The 20,948-nt window shown below is 37.4% G+C and overlaps 2 protein-coding genes across 9 annotated transcripts in view; one reads left to right on the top strand and one right to left on the bottom strand.

Annotated features, from left to right (window-relative positions):
- Window positions 1-1,859: 1,859 nt before the first annotated feature.
- lrrc40 (leucine rich repeat containing 40) lies at window positions 1,860-9,162 on the top strand. Of its 2 annotated transcripts, none has more exons than XM_027147258.2 (15): window positions 1,860-2,163; window positions 2,857-3,038; window positions 3,130-3,203; window positions 3,285-3,414; window positions 3,843-3,966; window positions 4,040-4,182; window positions 4,457-4,629; window positions 5,505-5,595; window positions 5,712-5,757; window positions 5,835-5,943; window positions 6,791-6,898; window positions 6,978-7,088; window positions 7,186-7,263; window positions 7,397-7,582; window positions 8,576-9,162. In XM_027147258.2, the coding sequence occupies exons 1-15, from the start codon at window positions 2,019-2,021 to the stop codon at window positions 8,679-8,681; spliced, it is 1,806 nt and encodes a 601-aa protein (XP_027003059.1). In that variant the 5' UTR covers window positions 1,860-2,018; the 3' UTR covers window positions 8,682-9,162. The 2 variants fall into 2 exon arrangements, with proteins under 2 accessions (XP_027003059.1, XP_027003061.1); XM_027147260.2 differs by having other exon boundaries at window positions 1,862-2,163; window positions 2,924-3,038.
- A 2,139-nt stretch (window positions 9,163-11,301) lies between these two features.
- lrrc7 (leucine rich repeat containing 7) overlaps window positions 11,302-20,948 on the bottom strand; it is a 124,657-nt gene continuing 115,010 nt past the window's right edge. For 5 of the 7 annotated variants that reach the window (XM_027147327.2, XM_047814281.1, XM_027147326.2 and 2 more), the window contains 7 exons: window positions 19,221-20,925; window positions 18,084-18,233; window positions 16,089-16,211; window positions 14,620-14,844; window positions 13,895-13,987; window positions 12,821-12,878; window positions 11,538-11,569 (listed from right to left, as the gene is read on the bottom strand). In XM_027147327.2, the coding sequence (XP_027003128.1) occupies window positions 12,867-12,878; window positions 13,895-13,987; window positions 14,620-14,844; window positions 16,089-16,211; window positions 18,084-18,233; window positions 19,221-20,925 (2,308 nt within the window). In that variant the 3' untranslated portion in view covers window positions 11,538-11,569; window positions 12,821-12,866. Of the gene's footprint in view, window positions 11,570-12,820; window positions 12,896-13,894; window positions 13,988-14,619; window positions 14,845-16,088; window positions 16,212-18,083; window positions 18,234-19,220; window positions 20,926-20,948 lie in introns of all 7 variants that reach the window. The other 2 variants (XM_027147331.2, XM_027147330.2) reach the window with 2 other exon arrangements.

The raw sequence follows: 20,948 nt of genomic DNA, 5'->3' as shown, positions 1-20,948 counted from the left end.
TGAGGGAGCAGCAGTCATTAGCCCTCTATGTGCATTGTGGGGCACATTGTGTCAATTTAATCATACAGGCTGGCTACTCAGTCTCCCCAATGATCCGGGACTGCCTTTCTTTGGTCCATCAGTTGGGCATCCTTTTCAACCAGTCAGGAAAATTTAAGGGAATCTTTGAAAACATAGTTACCTCTGAAAATGAACCCATCACCACACTAAAACCTCTATGTCCAACCAGGTGGACTGTGCGTAATTCTGCTATAATAGCTGTGCTAGGGCAGTATGAGCGGGTCCTTGTTAGTCTAGAAGAGATGGCAAAAAGTGCATCTTGGACAGCTTCAACTGCCAGTGGCTTATTTGAGCACTTTAGTAAAGGTAAGACTGTGTTGGGTCTTACACTTGAGACAGCAAATTCAAGGCATTTTGCTGGCAAAGCAGTGGACCATTACAGGGCAGAGTTCTTCAAAGTATTGGATTGTGTGGAGGTTCAGTTTGGTGAGTGTTTCAACCAAGACAGTCTCAAGTCGCTGCAAAGCTTAGAGAATGTCCTTTTGACTGGATTGTTAACTGATTCAGTAGATAAGTATCCCGAGTTGCACAGAGGTACTCTTGCAGTACAGTTGCCTCTCTTTCACCAGAAATTCTCCTGTAGCAGCAGTAGAGAGGTAGCAGAGGTCCTAAGGGGAATGCCAGTGGAGGTGCGTGGGTTGTTTGACCAAGTTGAGGTCCTTGTCAGAATTTTGTTGGTGGTTCCAGTGTCCTCATGTGAAGCTGAGAGGAGCTTCAGTGCATTGCGGAGACTAAAGACATGGCTAAGGGCTACTATGGGCCAAGACAGACTTAACAGTCTGGTAGTCTGCAATGTGCACAAAGACAAGCTCGACAACCTTAACATAAACAACATATGCCAAGAGTTGTGGGGCCCAGTGATATCAGGAAATACACATTTGCTACTTTTGTTTAGTGTCCATTCATTAATGTAAGTTTGCTTTAAATTGCAGATGTTTTGTTGTTGTAGTTTTTACATATAAAGCAGTTACTGTTAATTGATTATTTAACAATTGATTTTGTTACAAAACATTACTTATTTTATATATTTTTAGCACAAACAACGCAATAAATAGTTTTGAAGAAAAATCTGCTTTGTCATTGAACTTGAGAAAAACTTTGAAAACAACCATAATGACGCAGTCTCCATGCTACAATAATAATGATAAAAGCAAAGTTTTTCACTGTGGGGACATGTCTTTATAAGTACAATTAGACTGTATTATTTGTGTCCCCCTTCAAAAATTGCTCATGAGAAATTTTATATTTATTGTCCCCCCTTACTTTTAAATGAAATTTACGCCCATGCACTGGACCCTCTTTGAACACTCCCTCTTTGAACTGTTGCCATCTGGTCGACGCTACAGAGCCCTGAGCACCAGAACGACCAGACATAGGAACAGTTGTTTCCCTCATGCAATCCATCTGATGAACAGTTAACACCATGGAACACACACCTAATTGCACATTTCACACTTGCACGTCTGTACATATATACATACATATTGTCTATACTGTTTACTGTTTACTGTTTACGTCAATTGCACATTTCACAATTGCACATGTGTACATACAAATTGTATATATTGTATACTTCAATTGCACATTTCTCACACTTGCAAATTTGTACATACAAATTGCCTATATTTGTATATGTATATTTCAACTGCACATTTCATACCTGTAAAAATTGTGTACATACAATTTCGTCTATACTGTATATGTCAGTCTGTTACACTGTGGAGATTATGTCACTAAAACAAATTCCTCGCATGTAAAAACCTGGCAATAAAGCTGATTCTGATTCTGATAATGTGAATATTTTCTCTCATTTCATTGATATGAGCTGTGAGCTAAGACTTTTATTATATATACACTGGAGAGTGAGCGTAGTTTCTGGCTTCACAGATACTGACTTGGTGCAGTGTGTTGTTTTAGCGGTGTGTGAGTCTTTATTCGGTTGTAAATAAGTGTGTTTCATGTCTCGGTTTAAGAGAGGAGCGGTAGCTGACCCTCGGGCTGGGTTCAAGAAGGACACACAGGAATGTCCTGTTCCGGCTGGACTCCTGAAAACCGCCAGAAAGAGCGGGCAACTCAATCTGTCTGGCCGCGGTCTCAGCGAAGGTAAATACACCGTACGGAGAAATAAAATAAGTAAATAATTGAGAGATAGTACGGAAATGTGCACAAGCTGGGGCTGATCTCTGATTGGTCGGTTAAAGTCGTGACGCGTCACTTAACCGTCAAATCGAGAATAACAATTTCAGTTTAAATGTTGATCCGATGACCTTAAAACTGATTCATTTTAAGCATTTCTGTCTTTCTAACAGACAGTGAATTTCTTAAAAACAAATAAAAGTTATCAGGTTTGTCTGGCCATTAAAAACTATGCCAATGATTGTAGAAATGGTGCCTGATACCAAAGCCCACATCACATCTATACATCCATCCAGACAACTTAACAATTCCTTTATTCATCTATCTTTCCATTCACCCGTCCACTCCTCTACTCATCAGGCCACCTCTGTCTGTCTGTCTGCCTGCATGTCTTTCTGTCTGTCTGTATGTATGCATGCATGCATGAATGTCTGTGTGTCTGTCTGTATGTATGTAAGCATGCATGCATGCATGTGTATGTATGTCTGAATGTCTGTCCTATGTCTGTCTGTCTGACTACCAGTCAATCAATCAATCAATCAATCAGGTGCTTAATTCTGGTCAGTCTCACTGATTACAGAGTACATTGTTTATCAAACTGAAGAAATATATATATATATATATATAATATATATTAAATATAGTTCCTCTTTATTTAAGTTCCTCAGAGTGTGTGGAGGATAAATGTGGACCCTCCAGAGGAAGCTAAACAAAATGTGTCCTTCAGTGCCTCTGAACGATGGTGGGAGCAAACTGATCTCACCAAACTCCTGCTTTCCTCCAACAAACTCCAGACAATCTCAGAGGACATCAAACTCCTGCCTGCACTAGTGGTTTTAGATGTGAGTTGAACACTTAAACCGTGTGTTTTTACCAGATCGAGGCGTATGTGAAGGGAATGGATACTAAACAGTTGTGAATGGTATATTCTAGATTCATGACAATCAACTCACTTCACTGCCAGGGTCTATTGGTGAGCTGGAACAGTTACAGAAACTCATACTGAGGTATGCTTATGAGGACGTTTTGTGCAGCTTGTAATTATTTATTTTATTTTATTTTATTTTAATTATGGCTGTTCTGTTCAGTCATAATAAGTTGGTAGAGCTGCCCACGGAGCTTTGGAGCCTGACAAACCTGAGATGTCTCCATCTGCAGCAGAACCTGCTTGAACAGCTGCCTGCAGATTTGGGCCAGTTGCGCCACTTAGAGGATCTTGTGAGTATTTAAAATGGAAAAAATAAAACAATTAAAAACTTGGATTTAAAAAATGGTTCTATAGCAGAGGATAATGACTTCCACAAAGCCATATATAAAGTAAAAGATTTTTGGAGATCATTGTCTAATTATTAGTTTAATTCTTAGACTTTAAGTACCAACGTCTGTACTGCCTGAAACTATAAATATAGAGATATTTTCTGCTATTTCTGTACACTTTATTGTAACTTCATTATTGGAGCTAGCTGACAAATTGTTATTTTGATTGTCATCTTATTAATCACTTACCCAGTGTGTGCACATATCTAATAGTAAATAATTCTCTCCAGACAAATAATATTCTTACATACTTATTTCTTCTTATGTATTTCTGTCATACTCTATGCTTGAATTTTAACTGACTTTCCAAATTTCCTTTTAAATTATAGGATGTTTCTAACAACAAAATAATGGTGATACCAGATAGTCTGGCAGACCTCAGCAACCTCGTAAAACTGAATCTGTCCTTCAACAATCTGACGAGCCTGCCGCCGGTGATCAGCGGAATGAAGAGTAAGTGTCAGATTGTTCCTGGTTTAGCTGATGTTTTGTGGGAAAACATCTCGGAAGCCTTTTCCTTCTGTAGATTTGCGAATGCTGGACTGCTCACGGAATCAGCTGCAGAGCGTGCCGCCTGTCCTAGCACAGATGGCGTCCCTGGAGCAGCTGTACTTGAGGCATAACAAACTGCGCTTCCTCCCGGAGCTGCCCTCCTGCAAAGCACTCAAGGTATTTCAGTAGCATGGATTAAAGCTGTTTTCTGTCTAGTGGTGTGAAGAGGTTATTAAGCATACACAACATAAAGGCTGATCAGAAACATTTTAATAAACTGAAGATAAATTGTCAACACGCTTGACTTAATATCTCTATAACCAATCATTTCATTTTCAGACGCCACATGAACCACATAAATGAAACATTCCCTGCTGATGCCTTTATGTGTCATTAATATTTGGATGATCTAAAAAAGGTTTTTGCACTTTTATGTTTTGTTTTTCTGTAGGAGCTTCACTGTGGGAATAATCAGATTGAGGTTCTGGAGGCAGATCATTTAAAACACTTGAGTGCTCTGAGTGTTTTAGAGTTGAGAGATAACAAGGTGAAGATTCTTCCTGAGGAAATAACTCTACTGCAGGGCCTGGAGCGCTTGGATCTCACGAACAATGATATTAGCAGGTGCCCTCTTTTTTTTTTTAACACACAATTCATCTCAACTTAAAAAGCAGATTGACTTTATTCAGAATCTATTTATTTATTGTTGCTCATTTGATTAATCACATAACGGAACAGAAGGAAATGTATAGTAACTGGACTGTAGTAAATAATCACATGCAGATCTCAGAAATGATGCACTAAATGATTGCTATACATGTAGACTGTGTCCGAAACTGTGCACTGTTCACTATACAGTGTAATATTACACTGTCAGAACATTTAGTTTTTTGTAGTGTTGTCCTTAAAGACACTGCAGAATATCCAGTAGACTCTTTAAATGTTACATTGCACCTTGGTAGATGGTGATAAAGCCTGAATGATGAAGCCAGGTGAAGAATCCAAACAGAGCACCCATAATGCACTGTTATTTGGCTGGATTTACATGCACGCATGTAAACACGCATTTAAATGAAAAGCAAGCCACAGCTCACAGTATTTCAAAACACGACTTAAGCAGCGACTTGGGAAGCAGGCGGACAAGGTTTAAATGCCCGCCGGAAAAACCCATCCAACCAATAGCATGGAGGACACGTGTAGCATGGCAGGTAATATGGGGATCATCCAGTAAAAGGTGTGAGTGGGAATGTGATGTAATCAGGGTGTGGGGGAAGGACACAAAGGACACTTGGCATACAGTAAATCTGAGCACATAAAGACTTAACACTTTATAGAGGAAGATGGTAAACCCATATAGAATGTCTACTGAGAATCTCACTAATGTCAGACAAGGTTTAATAATGTTGTGAAGACATTTCTATATTTACCTCGTTCTATTAATATCCTTGATTAGTTTATTGACCCTATAATCATTTTCTATTCTCATGCGTGTGGTGCAGTGTTCCCTGTGGTCTTGGAACTTTGCCTAAGCTGAAGTCTCTGGCTCTGGAGGGCAATCCTCTGAGGACCATCCGCAGAGATATTCTGACTGTGAGCTCTCAGCATATTATCGCTCCAACATTTAGAGCTTTCTCCTCATTTTTAGACAAAGAAAATGTCGAGTCTGGTGGTGAAATACCTAATATGATGTTTTTACCGTTTTTCAGAAAGGCACCAGTGAACTCCTGAAATATCTTAGAAGTCGAATACAAGGTACAAAATACAGTCCACTTCTCACGATACACATGAGGAGAATTAGGCACAGTTTTGTTATGTTGTATGATGTACAGAGCAGCCTGATGGAGATGCCAAAGAGGAGCTAAGGACAGCGATGACTCTCCCAAGCCAGGCCAAGATTAATGTGCATGCCATCAAAACACTGAAGACCTTAGACTACAGGTGCACCAATCTTCTCATAATCTCCTCCTATTTAACAGATAAATGTTAACTCACAGGTTTATACTTATTAAAGTGTTATTCTAGAACACTATCACGTCTACAGTATAGTAAAAGCTCATTCACAGGGACTTGTATGACATAATAATCATAATGAAAATCTTAATCTAAATAGACTTTAAATCGTGTTGTTTGTTAACAGAGAGAAATATAAATCATTAACATGGCAATTTGGAATGTTTTTTTCTCCCTCTTTCTCCCATCTTGACTTATTTACTTGAAGAGAGACCGGTGAGGACACACATAGTTGCAGTATTGTGAATAATAATGCCACTTATCTCACAGACAGTCAGTACTACTGTATGTGACCATAAATGTAAGAATAAGCATTTAAAACTATGAAATGTCACTCATTAATAAATGTAAAATTGTTACTGTTGGCAAATTGCTGTGGTGTACAGAGAGTAAAACACTTTGAGACTTATGAGAACTTTACTTGTTTTCCCAGTAGCACATATTCTTTGTAAATAAACAAAACAAAATAAAAAAACAACTGTCCTTTAAAACTAATCAAATTTTTCAAACACCTACAAATTATTTTTGTAGCTGATATTTTTATTTGATCAGTGTAGAGAGCCTGCGTAACTTTATAAAGTTAATAAAACCATTTCTGCATGGTTTTATATATAACATATAGTTAACATATAGTTATGGTTGTTTGTAGAGTAGAAGTGTCTAAGGTAGTTTTTGGTTGTTTGTCAGTATTCTGTGCGTTTTCCTAGAAGGCCAAAGACGTTCATTATATCAATTACTGTTACTGTCTTAACATTTCTTCTCGTATTATTCTTAGTGAAAAACAAGCAGCATCCATACCTGATGATGTGTTTGATGCAGCCAGTAACAGTCCTGTTGTTAACGTGAACTTCAGCAAAAACCAGCTGACCGCTGTACCACCAAGGTAACGAGTTCACAGAATAGTCAACAATCCGGAGACTGGTTGTGCGTCTCTGTATAATAAAGGTTTCTTCATTCTGCAGGCTTGTGGAGCTGAGAGACACTCTTGCAGACGTTAATCTCGGATTTAATAAGCTGTCCACCATTCCTCTTGAATTTTGCATGCTACAGCAGCTTGTACACATAGACTTGAGGTAAAATGCTGTGATCAGTCTGAAAGATGCTGCCACGGCTGGAACTAATGAGAACAAACTGCACTAATTTCACCAATGTAATCTGATTTCTCTGTAGAAATAATCTGTTGACATCACTACCAGTGGAGGTGGAAGCTCTCACCAAGCTGCGGAGCATCATACTGTCATTTAATAAGTAAGTTTTAAAAATGTTTAAAATTTCCTCTGTTCGCATATTCCTGGATTTCCTGCTATAAACACATCTGATGGACAACATGTCCAAACAGTTTTGTAGATCAAATCCTATTCATATGCTTTATCGTCCTTAGATTTAAGTGTTTCCCAGATGTGCTGTACCACATCTTGTCCCTAGAGACAATTTTAATAAGCAACAATCAAGTTGGAGCCATCGATCCTGTGCGGCTTAAGCTGCTGGACAGATTGTCTACTCTGGACCTGCAGAACAATGACATCATGCAGGTGCCACCAGAACTGGGTAACTGTACCAGCCTGAGGTACGGAAATCATCAGTACTGCTTCCTACAATGCGTGGAATTCTTGAAAGTGCTCGGCTTCTCACAGTTCTCAGAAGAATGTAAAAATGGTCTTTTTGTCCTTTGTATTTAGTTTGCACAGGCTGCTTTACATCACTTTGATATCCTGGTAACTACAGCATAAAAGGGAAGAAAGACAGACAGCAAATCAGATATAAGCGAATTAAGTAATTCCATAGCTGCATTTAATAAAGTTACTTTTTTGAATAATACATCACTGTTTTTTATAATTACATCACTAATTACATTATTTTTTACTATAATACATCAAGATGCGTAAAAGTAAACTAGAACGTCCACCATGTACTGTACAGATTAATCTCTTATATATTATTATATTAATACTAATTATTATATATATTATTATATTAATATATAATTATTATTTATTTTTATTTTTTTCCATGAAGAATATGCAAATGCAGTGATTTCCTTAAAGATTACGATGGAAATCTAATACACTTTCATACAGTATACTTTTCTTTATGCTGTGTGGTAGCATGTGTAAAATATGACCAATTTCATTCACTTAACTTTACAATATTATTTGTACAAAAGAAAAAAAAATCTACACAAACGAGCTGTGTGTAAGCTTGGAAAAAAATATCCCTTTTAGCCAGCATACATGAAATCTCTTAGGAAAGAACTATGTATACTTTAAATGTTATGTGAAGGCGACACCTAGCGTTCAATCTAGGAACTTTTCTTTCCTGTATTCACTGGCTGTAGATTGCACACTCTTGGGCTAATTCACATTTTCGTTACATTATTGTTTTTTACACTGTGATGTTCTACAATGACTGTGGAGCTCAACACATTTCTGTCTTAATAGCAGATGCACAGTTAGAATCACTAAATTTAGCTGAACAACAGAAAAAAGAATCTGTGCTCCTATCTGTATGGTGTATGAAGCTTTGTGTAATATTGTATTTGCTTCATTTTCCTCCATTTCAGGGCTCTGATGCTTGATGGGAATCCTTTCCGTAACCCTCGAGCTGCGATTGTGGCTAGAGGAACAGATGCAATTCTTGAGTATCTGAGAAGTCGCATTCCTACATGAATGTAACGTCTGACAGGGCCCAGCTACCCCCTACTGCCACATAATGAAAGCACTACCAGACTAATACTGCAGATAAGACAACAGTTTTGTGCCATAAAGCTGAGTTTTATATAAGTCATATGGCATAAAGTTTGGAAAAGGTTTCAAGAAATCACATGATATTTTTTTGAATCTCTGCAGTGATCTAGAACACCCTCTTACTCTTCTCTCTTGTCATCTTTATTATGACCTGCACATTTGGATTTTGGCACAGGTTTAAAGCTGGCTGCCATTCATGACACATGAACCCTCCAGTTTTATCTGAGACCGGCACCGAGAGCTAAACCCCTCGGTGGCTGGGATTGTTCCCTGTCTGGGATTCTGCCATTGGACCACCAGGGACTTTTGTCCAATAATATCTTTTCATATTTCATTATTCATTGTGTAACTCATTATTGTATCCAGAAAACCAACATTCTTATTAAATTGATTATTCACACTAGTTACTGTACTTTAGTGTAAATTGTTCAATATGAAACATTAAGCATTTCATTTTTTCATGCCGCAAAAGAAAACAGGCAGTGACAGATAGTAACAATAGTGACTTTTTATTTGTACAATAAAGACTTTCATACATTATTCAAAACACCGCTTAGATACTGAAAAAATCTGTACTCCCAAAGCCGAAAATGGCTCCGTTATTTGCTGCACAGCTTTGAATTTTTTTTTTTCTGTTTTGGATTTTATTATTAAAATGTATTTTAAATATGTACATATAGCATCTGCAAAATGCATTCTTGACACAGAATATATATTTCATCAATTACATGTTTTAATTCAGAAAAAAATAGGAAGGAGTAAACTTGCCTGTGCAAATAAACTGCATGATAAATTGTCACTAAATCTGTTGAACTAAATGGAATAATTGTATTATTCTATATAGAATTACTTTTTGCACAAAAAAATGAAACAGCATTCAAGTCCAGTAAGTCTTCATACTGCAGAAAGCTTTGAGTACATTCACAATCTATAGGAATAAATTAATTTAAATGATTTCATTCACAGTTATGTACATCAATACTGCAATTAGACTGAATAGTACCATATATTAGCATTTATATTCAATAGGATTTAAAACACATACAAAAATGACCATTTGTATATTCATATACATGTTTGACACAAATTCACAATTACTGTAGAAATAGTTTTAAGTTTGATTTGATTAAGTGTTCTCTCATCATCTAAATACTCTTTTCCATACTGATTTTTATATCTTTATAAAAAAAAATCACAATTTGAGCAAAGCTAAGTATGTCAATATATTATAAATAATTACTTAAAACATTTGGTAAAAATAATCACATTGTCAAATGCTTTGTCCCAATATAGCATTATCATCAGTTTTTATCCAGACTTCAGGTTGTATAATTACATTTCAAATAAAATTTAAATGTATTTAAAAAAAGAAGTAAAATATGATTGGGGTTTTTCTAATGCTACATTTATATACAATAATCGACATGGGCAGGGCAGATCTATCTGTAAGGTAAATGATGATGAGCTTTCAATGTTTTTACATAAAAAAAATTCTTCTAGTGAAGTAAAGCAACTAAATGTTTAATTTAAAAACACAAAGCTCCCTCAGCGCTTTTCCTAATAAGACAGCTTTAAAAAGGTGAAAGCATGCTATAAACATTAAAGCTTCTTATGGATACCTAATACATAATGTTGTGAATTCATTTATTTATATCAGTAAGTGATTAACAGGCTTTAAAGCAGCACATTAACTAAGCCTTGAGTGTAAAACCCTTTGTACAACTTAAAATCTGACTTTGACATTTTTGTACCTGGTGGATTCGGATTGCATATGGATTTAAAATAATATGAATTATACTTAAACTAGGATATGCTCATGTTGACAACATGGCAAAAAAAATAAAAAAGGAGGTTCCACCCTGTGTGAATCTAAAGCAAAAGACTTGCTCTCTATTATTATTATTATTATTATTATTATTATTATTATTATTATTATTATTATTATTATTATGCTAACCAGCAGATGGCGGTGCAAGAAAAACCAAATAGCAATATTATTGCTTTTGGATTTTTCATTTTGATTTGTGCAAAACTCTATATATGAGCCACACACAATCCAGAACCCACCCAACTACCCTACTGCGGGAGTAGACGTGTGCTTACATCATTGAAATGAAGTCAAGGGTCAGCAGGATAAACTATCTCGTGTAACGTTCTAAAAATTTACACAAGGCATTTACAGAGTTGAGGCAGTGTTATGATGAATAAAATGTCTTCAAAAGCAGATGTGCTTTCATGCGTCGAGTCTGAGATGAAATGAAAAGCCGCTTGGAAAAATAGGTACAAAATAATAGGCCATATAAATAAGCAACATAAAAACACACCCACCTACAGCCACAGGCTGAGAGATAGAAAGTAATTTCACATTAGTGTAAGATTTTAACACACACACACACATATACATACATATATATATATATACATACATATATATATATATATATATACATACATATATATATATATATATACATACATATATATATATATATATATATATATATATATATATATATATGTATATATATATATATATTTGTGTGTGTAAGCCATATGTCACATTATTCGATATGTTCTCTATTGTACATTTGGCACTAGTATTTGCCATTGGTCCAGCAATTGGCAAAATTGTTCCTAGATAAAAACTTGATGTACAAGGTCCTGTGTTCCTTTTGAGCCAGAAGTCAGCATTATAAAATTATTTACATTGTGCTCTCCCTTAAAATGATCAAGTCCACAGCTTTCGGGAAACTCTTCAGAAGAGACACTGCCGTTTGGTGTTCGATGTGTAAAAAACTATGTCCGTTGGCCTGCAATGCAAGAATGAAGCAGAGGATGAATAGAGGGCAGTGAGAGAATTGAGCTGGGGTGGGAAGAGGCGGAGTGGCACAGGAATACTGGGAACAGGCCTAGCTCAGAGAGGATAAAGAGACACACACTGTCAGGAGAAGAGGCAAAAAAAAAAAACAACCAGAGAGATGCAAACAACTAGAAGAAGAAGTCATGCTGTAAAGGAGAGAAGGTGGAAAGAAGCTGGTCTTTGGAGAGATCTGTTCCTCAGCTAACTGTGGATCTGTGGAAAGAGAGAGCTCAGCAGGACCTGCGTCCTGCAGGCTAACGATAAGCCCATGAGATGCTCCTAATGCATTTAGGACGCACATTTATATTGACACGGATAATCAAAGACAGACCAAATAACTGCTGGAGCCCTTCACTCCTATACAGTTATTTAGGCAGACAAAAATGGGCTTTTTACGTTTGATATATGACAGAGTTTGAAAGGAACATTAAAAACGGGTGGCTTAATATTCACTACAGTTTCTGCATTTATCCTCTGGTATGTAACATTATTTTATCTCTATCTATCTCTCTAGGGCTTTTCATTTTAAATCCTTAAATAATATGGCTAAGGTAAAAAAAAAAAAAAAGACAAAGAACTCGCTCAGTAAAATGAACAAGCTTAAAATTCAGAGTATATTATTGTGGATTTTAGACTGAAACAAAAGACCAGATTCAATCTGTGTTTCAAAAGAAGAGTTAGAAAGATAAGAGTAAAAGTGAGGACACAAGGAATCAAAGTGAGGAATCAATCCACTGAAAGATATTTTTAACATTTTAATTTTCATCACATTTTAAAGTGTCTAAAATGCTCATGCCTGCAATCACTGGAAAATAAAAAAGAGCTTTCCAATACAACCAAATTCTCAGCAATACAAGAGACACGCTGCAGCTTGAAACGATGGAGCAACCAAATGCCATCCTCTAAAAACTGGCAGGCCAGTAATGTCAAAAGTTTAACACGTCATAACGGAAGACCATGCCCAGTGAACACAACATACACACACACACACGCACAAGCACACACACACACACACACACACACACACACACACACACACACACACACACACACACACACACACACACACACACACACACACACACACACACACACACACATACACACACACTCCAGATACAAAATGGCACATGCAAAGCTTTTTGCTTTTGTGCTGTCACACCCTCACTGGACAATGTGTGGTGATGAAGGAGATTGTTACCTTCAGAATTTTGTCCCCTGGTCGAAGAACATTGGAGGCAGGTCCATCAGGCTGTACCCTAGTAACAAAGATACCCTATAAGTCAAAATGATATGAGGTTAGGAATCACACGGTGGTGATGGTTTAGAATCTTTGCCTTTTAATCTGGATTGATTTGTTCTTTGCCAATATTCACACTGATATGATTGTATGATGCTGAATACTGTATATGTTACTCAAGCTTATAGGATAGATAGATAGATAGATAGATAGATAGATAGATAGATAGATAGATAGATAGATAGATAGATAGATAGATAGATAGATAGATAGATAGATAGATAGATAGATAGATAGATAGATAGATAGATAGACCTATTTGTGTTTTGCTTATAGATAGTGTGTGCACATGTTAAGGCAAAGATTATAAAGCATTCGGCCATTTACCAGATGTGTGACCTAACATTATGCATCCTGCTAAACAACATACTGCGAGTCATCCAAAGATTACATCACTTCGTTCATTCAGGTGAAGAACGAATCCGGCTTCACACATTCCCTGTGCGTTCAGTACAGCGAAGATGATTAACTTACAACAAAAGTTTTACAAGTTGTGGAGTCAAAATAATCAATTCCAATTACCAAATAGACATCAGAATATCTTCATGATATACACACATTAATTCAATAAAATGTTGCGTATTACAAATAAAGTGGCAAAAAAAAAAAAAAAAAAAAAAAAAAAAACCCGGTGGGCTAGGCAATTACTATGTATATTTTTATTTATTTACTTATTTATTTTCAGATTATTATAATTAGTTATAAAGTTCTAAATTAATTTCAGATAATACTGACAAGATTCTAAACCATGTATAGGTTAACTTGTAGCACAGGCTGCTGAGGTGAAATGTCCGTCAGTGCTGTAGCTCATGTTTCCATGGAAACCCTACAGCAAGATCTTGTCTCCTTTACTAAATGATAGTCTTTGTGGTAATTTTGTTAGCACTGGATAAAATGCATGAATAGTGTACCAAGAATAATTTCCATTCATTAAATTGTGTTCGCTCAGCCTAGCTGAAGGAAAGAAGGCCTTACCATGTCGGAGGGTTTAAAAGGGTTCCCCTGCCCACTGATTCCCCCTGAGATGCTGAACCCGAGGCCTGGGTTTTTCTCAATCCGAACACAGAACTACAAATAAGAAAACAAGACAGCACGATAGTCTATGCCAGGATTATAAGCATATACACTGTATGCCTAAGCAGCAAGTATGTAAATAATTGAGCATTGGAATGGTTGCAAAAATAATAAAGCCTGCCATGAGTAATATTTTGCATGTAAAATATGGGATTGCTGTATATGCGCTTTGGGTGCCAACTGTCAAGTAATTTGTTTGCTAAGTGTGGATAAATTGGGAATAAATTGATAAATTGACTCATATAGGTAATACTTTAATATTTCTGATTAAAGGTATTACCCACAAAATACACAAATATGAAACAAATATCAACAAACATCCACTATATCAAATGATCACTTGTTGCATTATAAATCATCATTTTAATGGTCGATTGTAGATACGCCATCTCAGCTTCCTTTCTGCTTATTATTGAAAGCAGTGAAATAACTATATTATGAAATTGCTTAATAGATTAATAACACTTCACTAAAGTGGACTTTAGATGAGATTTTAATTATTTTAGTTATATTAGTTTTATCCCTGCATTAATAATTAATAAAACCAATACAAGTAGAGCCAATCGAGCCAAAATCTCTATCAGATTTGCACTTCTGGAGTATGAATGAGACAACTGGCTTAGCACCTGTTCTGGAAAGCCATCCATGCTTTTCTGGCCTTTAGTCTGGATGAAGCAGCGGGCGCTCTGTGGTCGGGGGCTGGTGCTTGTTACACCCATGGCCAGAGGTGACTGGTACTGCTGGATGGACACCTTATTCATAGCTCCATCATACTGCTGGGGTCCTCTGTGCTGTGCCGAGACTCCGCTTCCCATCATGCCCTGCTGTTGGTGAGAATGATGAACCACAGCCTGTGAAAGAAATGTATGTTTACCTAGTAAATATATACATATACAAGTTTGGATATTAGTGTTATTTGATTTACAACAATAAGGCAGATCAAATAGCATGAAAACCAACTCCATGATCTCATTTTCATTTAATTCTGCTCATTTTCTATTAGACCAATTTTTTTTTTCATGAAAGTTTATGATTGATGAACCTCAGGTCTATTTTGATTTTGTGGAAAAATACTGAGTTAGAATAAACCTCAGGGGTTCTTGAAACTAGCAGATCTTATTGCACTCTCTTCTATTTTTGTCACTCTGCAGCACTTTTCACTCAACGTATTTCAGGAGATCTAAAAAAACTTCAGGCACAGGAGCTCGAACAAGCAAGGTGTGAACATACAGTCTGTCATATTCGCAAACAACATGCATTGTATTCAATTCCATTTTGCTCAGTAGCTCTGAGTGACAGTCTTTAAACATATACAGACTAGTTGCTAAGGAGACCGAGGAAGAATGCAGCAGAGTAAGAATGAATGACTCAAGAGTAGCAATTAACCCTGACATTTCAAAACATTAACACAGCAATCATGAATAGATTGAGATGCAATTCTGCGATTGAACAGCTTCAGTTAAGCAGGAAGCGCAAAAGAAGAAGAGATTATTAGTTAGAAGACATATTGTTTGTAGAAATGATAAAAATATAATGACAAAAAACACACATGGCATGTCATCTTAGGACTCATAATGAGAAACAGCAGGACTAGATTATTTTTAGTGAGGGACATTTTTTTGTTTTGTTTTCTATTGCCGGGTTCAACCACGCAACTGATTTTCAGACAATCCTTCACACTTTTGCACCCCCAAAAAAAGATGACTGGTATTGTAGAATAACACATGCACCGACATTCAATCAAGGAGCTTTTAAAAGCTGCTATTAAAAAAAAAAAAAAAAAACTAAACTCAAATCATCTTCAAAAATATCCAAACACACTAGGCCCTTATTCTCTCTGGCGAGAAGCTCCTCATGTTACTCTACTAATACTCTATAATAATAGTCTGTCCACAATTTGGTTATATTCCAGCTCCCATCATGTCTGTGCAAGAACAGAGTAAAAATACGGGCTGCCTCAGATGTCCTTGATGACAGGGGTGAAGATATCCGCTATGGCATCAATGTATGATAAGGGTAAGTGTAGCACATTTGAAAACAAAAAGAACAAACAACCGCATGTCATATTATTATGTGAAAAAAGCAAAGAATATACCTTTTTGATGATAGTGTTGTCAGGAGGTACATCTCTTCGTCCTAGTGAGTAGGGAGCCCACTGTGCGGTGGGAGAGACCATCTCTTGACCATTATCTAAAATATTGCTCTGTTGCAATGGAGTCTGTGAAGAGATTATTCAGTAAATCTATGCATGGTTAGGCCTTTATATCATATAACAACTTAAACAACGCTTAAACAACGGTCTAATTTCCATATGCATATCTTCCTCTATATATTTAAATGAGAGTATTTTAATTAGACCAGCATTTCATATGACACTCATATGTATCAGGTTGTACCATCTATCATAAATTTGTTTTTGTATGTGTGGGCATCTAAATAAAAATTAATTGAACTATGCAATGATGTGTCTGGAGGTGGAATTTACAGTTTGTTGTATAATACAACTCATCAGATCATATTCGCAGTTCATCTGCACTGCAGAACTGTATGTGTGAAAGTAGTGGAGTTGTGCTACCTCCACACTGCTGCTACAGTTAAACACTTCTAGCAGCCATTAAGAAACATTTGTGATTTAGTCTTAGTAAAATAGAGGTTGTATTAAGGACTACTCTAAATGCTTTGTAAATTACTCTTAGACTGAGTAAAGGTCCTTAAATTATGACAGACAAGCTCATTTGCAAGAAATTTCTCTAAACTATTCTTTTTTTGTGGTCTTTTCTTAAAGGAAGATGATATTATATTACTAGCATGTGAAAGACATATAAGATGTTTACATATGACCTAAGTGAACTTTTTAGATTATCATACTGTATGCCAGTGTTTTTGTAGACCGCCAGAGTGACAGAGGCAACAGAAGGTCAATAAAGCAAACACAGAGACACATGCAACACAGACACCTGAATATATTCACACAACATTGAGACAGTGTCTAGTCTGAAAACGTTCACACATGAAGTGTTAGATTTGTGTTCAACAGAGAAATATGAGGAATGACATTTCACAGTGAATTATTCCCAATTATACCACAGCCCTGTCAAATCTGATTGGTCAGAAAGTGTTGATTAATTTTTATAACAGTAACTTCGACAAAAGTGCCAGCTGCAAGGCTAATCGCAGCTTTATATCTACATTATCCAGAGTGACATCTCATTTATACAGCTGAGCAATTGAGGGATAAGGGGATTGCACAGGAGCCCAGTAGCGGCAGTTTGGCATTCAAACTTACAACCTTCTGCCCAGTAGTCCAACACTTTGACCCCTGAGCTACCACATCCCCCATGTTACATCAGTGATTCAATGATGATTTCGATCTAATATTTCTATAGTAATAATTAATTGTCAGGATCTTGTATGATTCACAAAATCTGATTAATACAATTAAAAGCATTCATTTAACAAAGAAATCTACAGATCTTGGTATAGTGAAGGCCAGTTATTGAACATAAACTTAGCCTCCAGTCCCAACTTTGTAAATGTCAGTATGTGTTAGTATGTTTCCTATTACAGGAAAGCCTTCAGGAATGAATGTTATTTATTTATTTATTTATTTGTTTGTTTGTTTGTTTGTTTGCGGTTACCTGTAGCATCTCATTAAGAAAATGGCAGGAATCCCATGAGGAAGAGACAGTTTATAGCTGTTTCTTGAACAGTCCTCACTATTAAATGTAACTATAAATGGATATAGGGATATATGGGATGTGTCATTCTTTAATAAACACACGTTGACAACTGCTGTGGTTTAAGAGGAATAAAACACATAGGGGTGTGCTGTTATTAGAAAACAATCAATTCCATCATTGATTCTTTGCCTATAAGAGCACAGCCTGTCATGTTTTATTCCTTCGCATGATTTTGATTTTATAAAAATAGTTGAGGTATTGTTAAAAGATCTCAAAATTTTGTTTTTTAAAATACTGTTTCTTTCAAGCAGAAGCTGATTTTAAAATATATTATTAGCATGTTCATGAAACAACTGGCCTCATGCTCCACTAAAATGGAGCTGATGGTACTTTTTACTGTATATACTCACATTTGGTAGAGGTAGCCACTGAGTTGTTTGGTTTTCATGCTTTGTGTTATTGTAAAAGTTTATTGTCATGCTTCTGCTGGCATGCGGTGCAGCATAGCCTCCAGAGTACAGCATGCCGAAGTTTACTGTGTTGTGCTTAAGGACAGCGCTCTGATTGGAGGGAAACAACCACATGACATGAATGAATGGGTGTGCCACATAGAAAGTCAAAGGCTGCTGCTGAGGTGGAGGGAGGGTTACACTCGACTGCACCACACACACTGCGTAGCTGCAACAGAGTTGAGAAGCTTGACCAACAGAAAACGATACAAAACATCATTACTGCCAACACAACAAACACAAACACACATTTATATAAAACTAACAATACCAACAGTGTGTGAATAAGATTAGTGGATAACTAATGGATAACAGCATATACTAGTAGACTGCTCACAGAAATAGAGAATCCTTAGTTTACTCCTATGTTGAACTTCACAACGCTCTGTATATTATCTATTGTTTTTTCCCCATTGACTGCCCAAGAGGTACGTATGCAAACACATCATAGTTTTTTTTTTCAGTTTAGAATAGCACAAAAGTCATTCGTAACAGTGAATAGTCTATTTTTTCAAATGGCTTCCTATTCACTGAATAGGGTAATCTTAAATAGGGTATATTATAATGATGCTATACATGAACACTTACTGAGACCCCAACACAGAAAATATCTGTCTACTTGTTTTGGTTATTTGTTGTATTTTACCATCTTGTGTTAGAGTATTAGCAAACATGGCAGTATTTGGGTCATATGCCACTATTATGCCAAACTTTTTAGTTCACTTTTTTGAGGATTCACAGTTTAAAATATCCTGTTTAATTAATTCTTCTTTTTTTTTTGACTAGTTATACCTGTTTCGATACCTCAGTAGCCACCAGTTGTCAGCTTCCAATACATGCTGGTGGAAAAGATCTATGTAATAACTTTGAGTGAACATGACAACCATTTTGAAAACATATCGCTGGTTAGATATCACAAAATATTCATTATATTATTGCACTTACATTGTGCTTCGATTTCAGCATTGATTTTTTAAGACCAAATTATAATCGGCACGTGTCAGAGATGTACGTTAGTTACTAGTAAGATTTACTTACCCGGTCTAGCCGCTTTGCCTCTATGTGCCTTAGGAGCTGTTGTCTCCAGTCCACTGGCATTTTGGAAGTCATGTCCTCTGGTTTCTGTGGAACAGGCCTCATCTTCATGTCTGCATCAGGGATCTTCTCAGTGCATGTTATCATATTATAATCCGTAGGCAATTTCTCTAACAGGGCAGCCATGGTGGGGCGTGCAGACACTGGTCGAGCTTGTGATGCCCCATAAGTCTCTGTACTGTAACTCCGCGCAGACAGTGGGCGACGCTGTGTCAGACTTTTTGTAGGGTTTCCCATTATAGGCTTTTTAGGTTCTTGATAAGATGAGTATTCGTCTTCATACCTACCATTCCTCTTGTGGAACTGGGAATCAGACATGTTGGCCAAGCTATTCTGTGCATCCATCATGGCTTTAAGCTGTTGGGGTCTGTTGTAATGGTCTGCCATTTGGTGCTCCTGGGCTTCTGCTACCCTGCGGAACAGGGCCATCTCTGTAGAACTTACCAGGGAATCTGCCCGCCGTAGGAAACCTGGACGGGACCGTTGAGGCTGTGCAGGAAACTGTTGAGGAAGTGCATCATCAGTGACAGGTGGCTGAGAAAAGAACATTTGATCCATTGGTTGATAGCCCCGGTAGCCTCTTGGGCTAATAAGTTCCTTTGGCAGTGTCTTGCCTGGTTGATTCACATATTCAGGAGTGTTCGGAAATGGTGGAGGAACCCGCCGTTCTGCTTTCATCACATCCATGGCTCCTTGAGGGTTAAAACTTTGGTCAAACTGATAAACCTTTTTTGGGATAGCAGGTTTCTGCTGCTGCAAAGATTTATTTGTGCCATAGCAATCAAGGTCATCATCCAGCATGGGAGCAGACTGGCTCCTGGACATGCTCTGTTCAAGATGTCCTGGGAGGTCAGCTCTGTCCACACTACCCTGATTCTCTATGCTAGAGCTGTAGGTGTCCATGGGAATACTGTACACCTTGTATGATCCGATATCAATTTCATCTATGCTTTGAGACTTCTTAAATTTTGACTTTACCTCCTTCATCATTGGTGAAATTCTCTCAGAGCTCTTGCTTATGACCATGGTGTTGCCCTTATTTGGTTCATTACGACCCTGAACATGTGCAAAGACATTAGGCTGACCTTGCCCTGTCCCTGAGTCTCTGGAATCCAGGAATCCCCAGGCTCCCGACGAGGGGAAAGTGCCAGGTAGTTCGGCCATCTCCTGCTCAAAGTCTTTGCGGTCAGGGTTGGGGCTGTTTGCTGGGGTAATTTCCAGTTTGGAGGGGAATGCTGTACGATCTTCAAATGGGCTGGGAGTCCTTGTCCAGTTCTGCCAGGGGTTTGGGGGCGGAGGCACTTCAGCATTAGGAGTTGTACGGAAAGAGTGTGGTGTCTGCTCCAGCTCTAATGGGACCCCCATGATGCGATCCTGTCGCATGAGAGGCCGTCGGCTATGCGCTGTTGAGGCACTACGAGGCTTTGTGCCTAGCATGGGGTTCCCACTACTGCTGCCTGGAGTCTCAACTGGTGTCTCCTCTGCTACGAACCCTGTATTGTCATAGTGGGGGGCATCATTCCAGCTGTCGAATGTGTCACTGAGTGGACGTCTCTCACCCCGCTGCTGCAGGGTACTGGAGGGTGGTGTCTCTCTGTGGCTGAGCAGAGGCTTTGTCTCTATGGGCTTTGGGAAAGACTGAGCAAGTCTGAACAGAAAAACATAGAAATG

Source organism: Tachysurus fulvidraco, chromosome 5 (assembly GCF_022655615.1).
Source record: "Tachysurus fulvidraco isolate hzauxx_2018 chromosome 5, HZAU_PFXX_2.0, whole genome shotgun sequence".
Lineage (NCBI taxonomy): Eukaryota > Metazoa > Chordata > Actinopteri > Siluriformes > Bagridae > Tachysurus > Tachysurus fulvidraco.
Note: the sequence above shows the minus strand (reverse complement) of the source record. Positions and strands in the feature narration are given on the sequence as shown.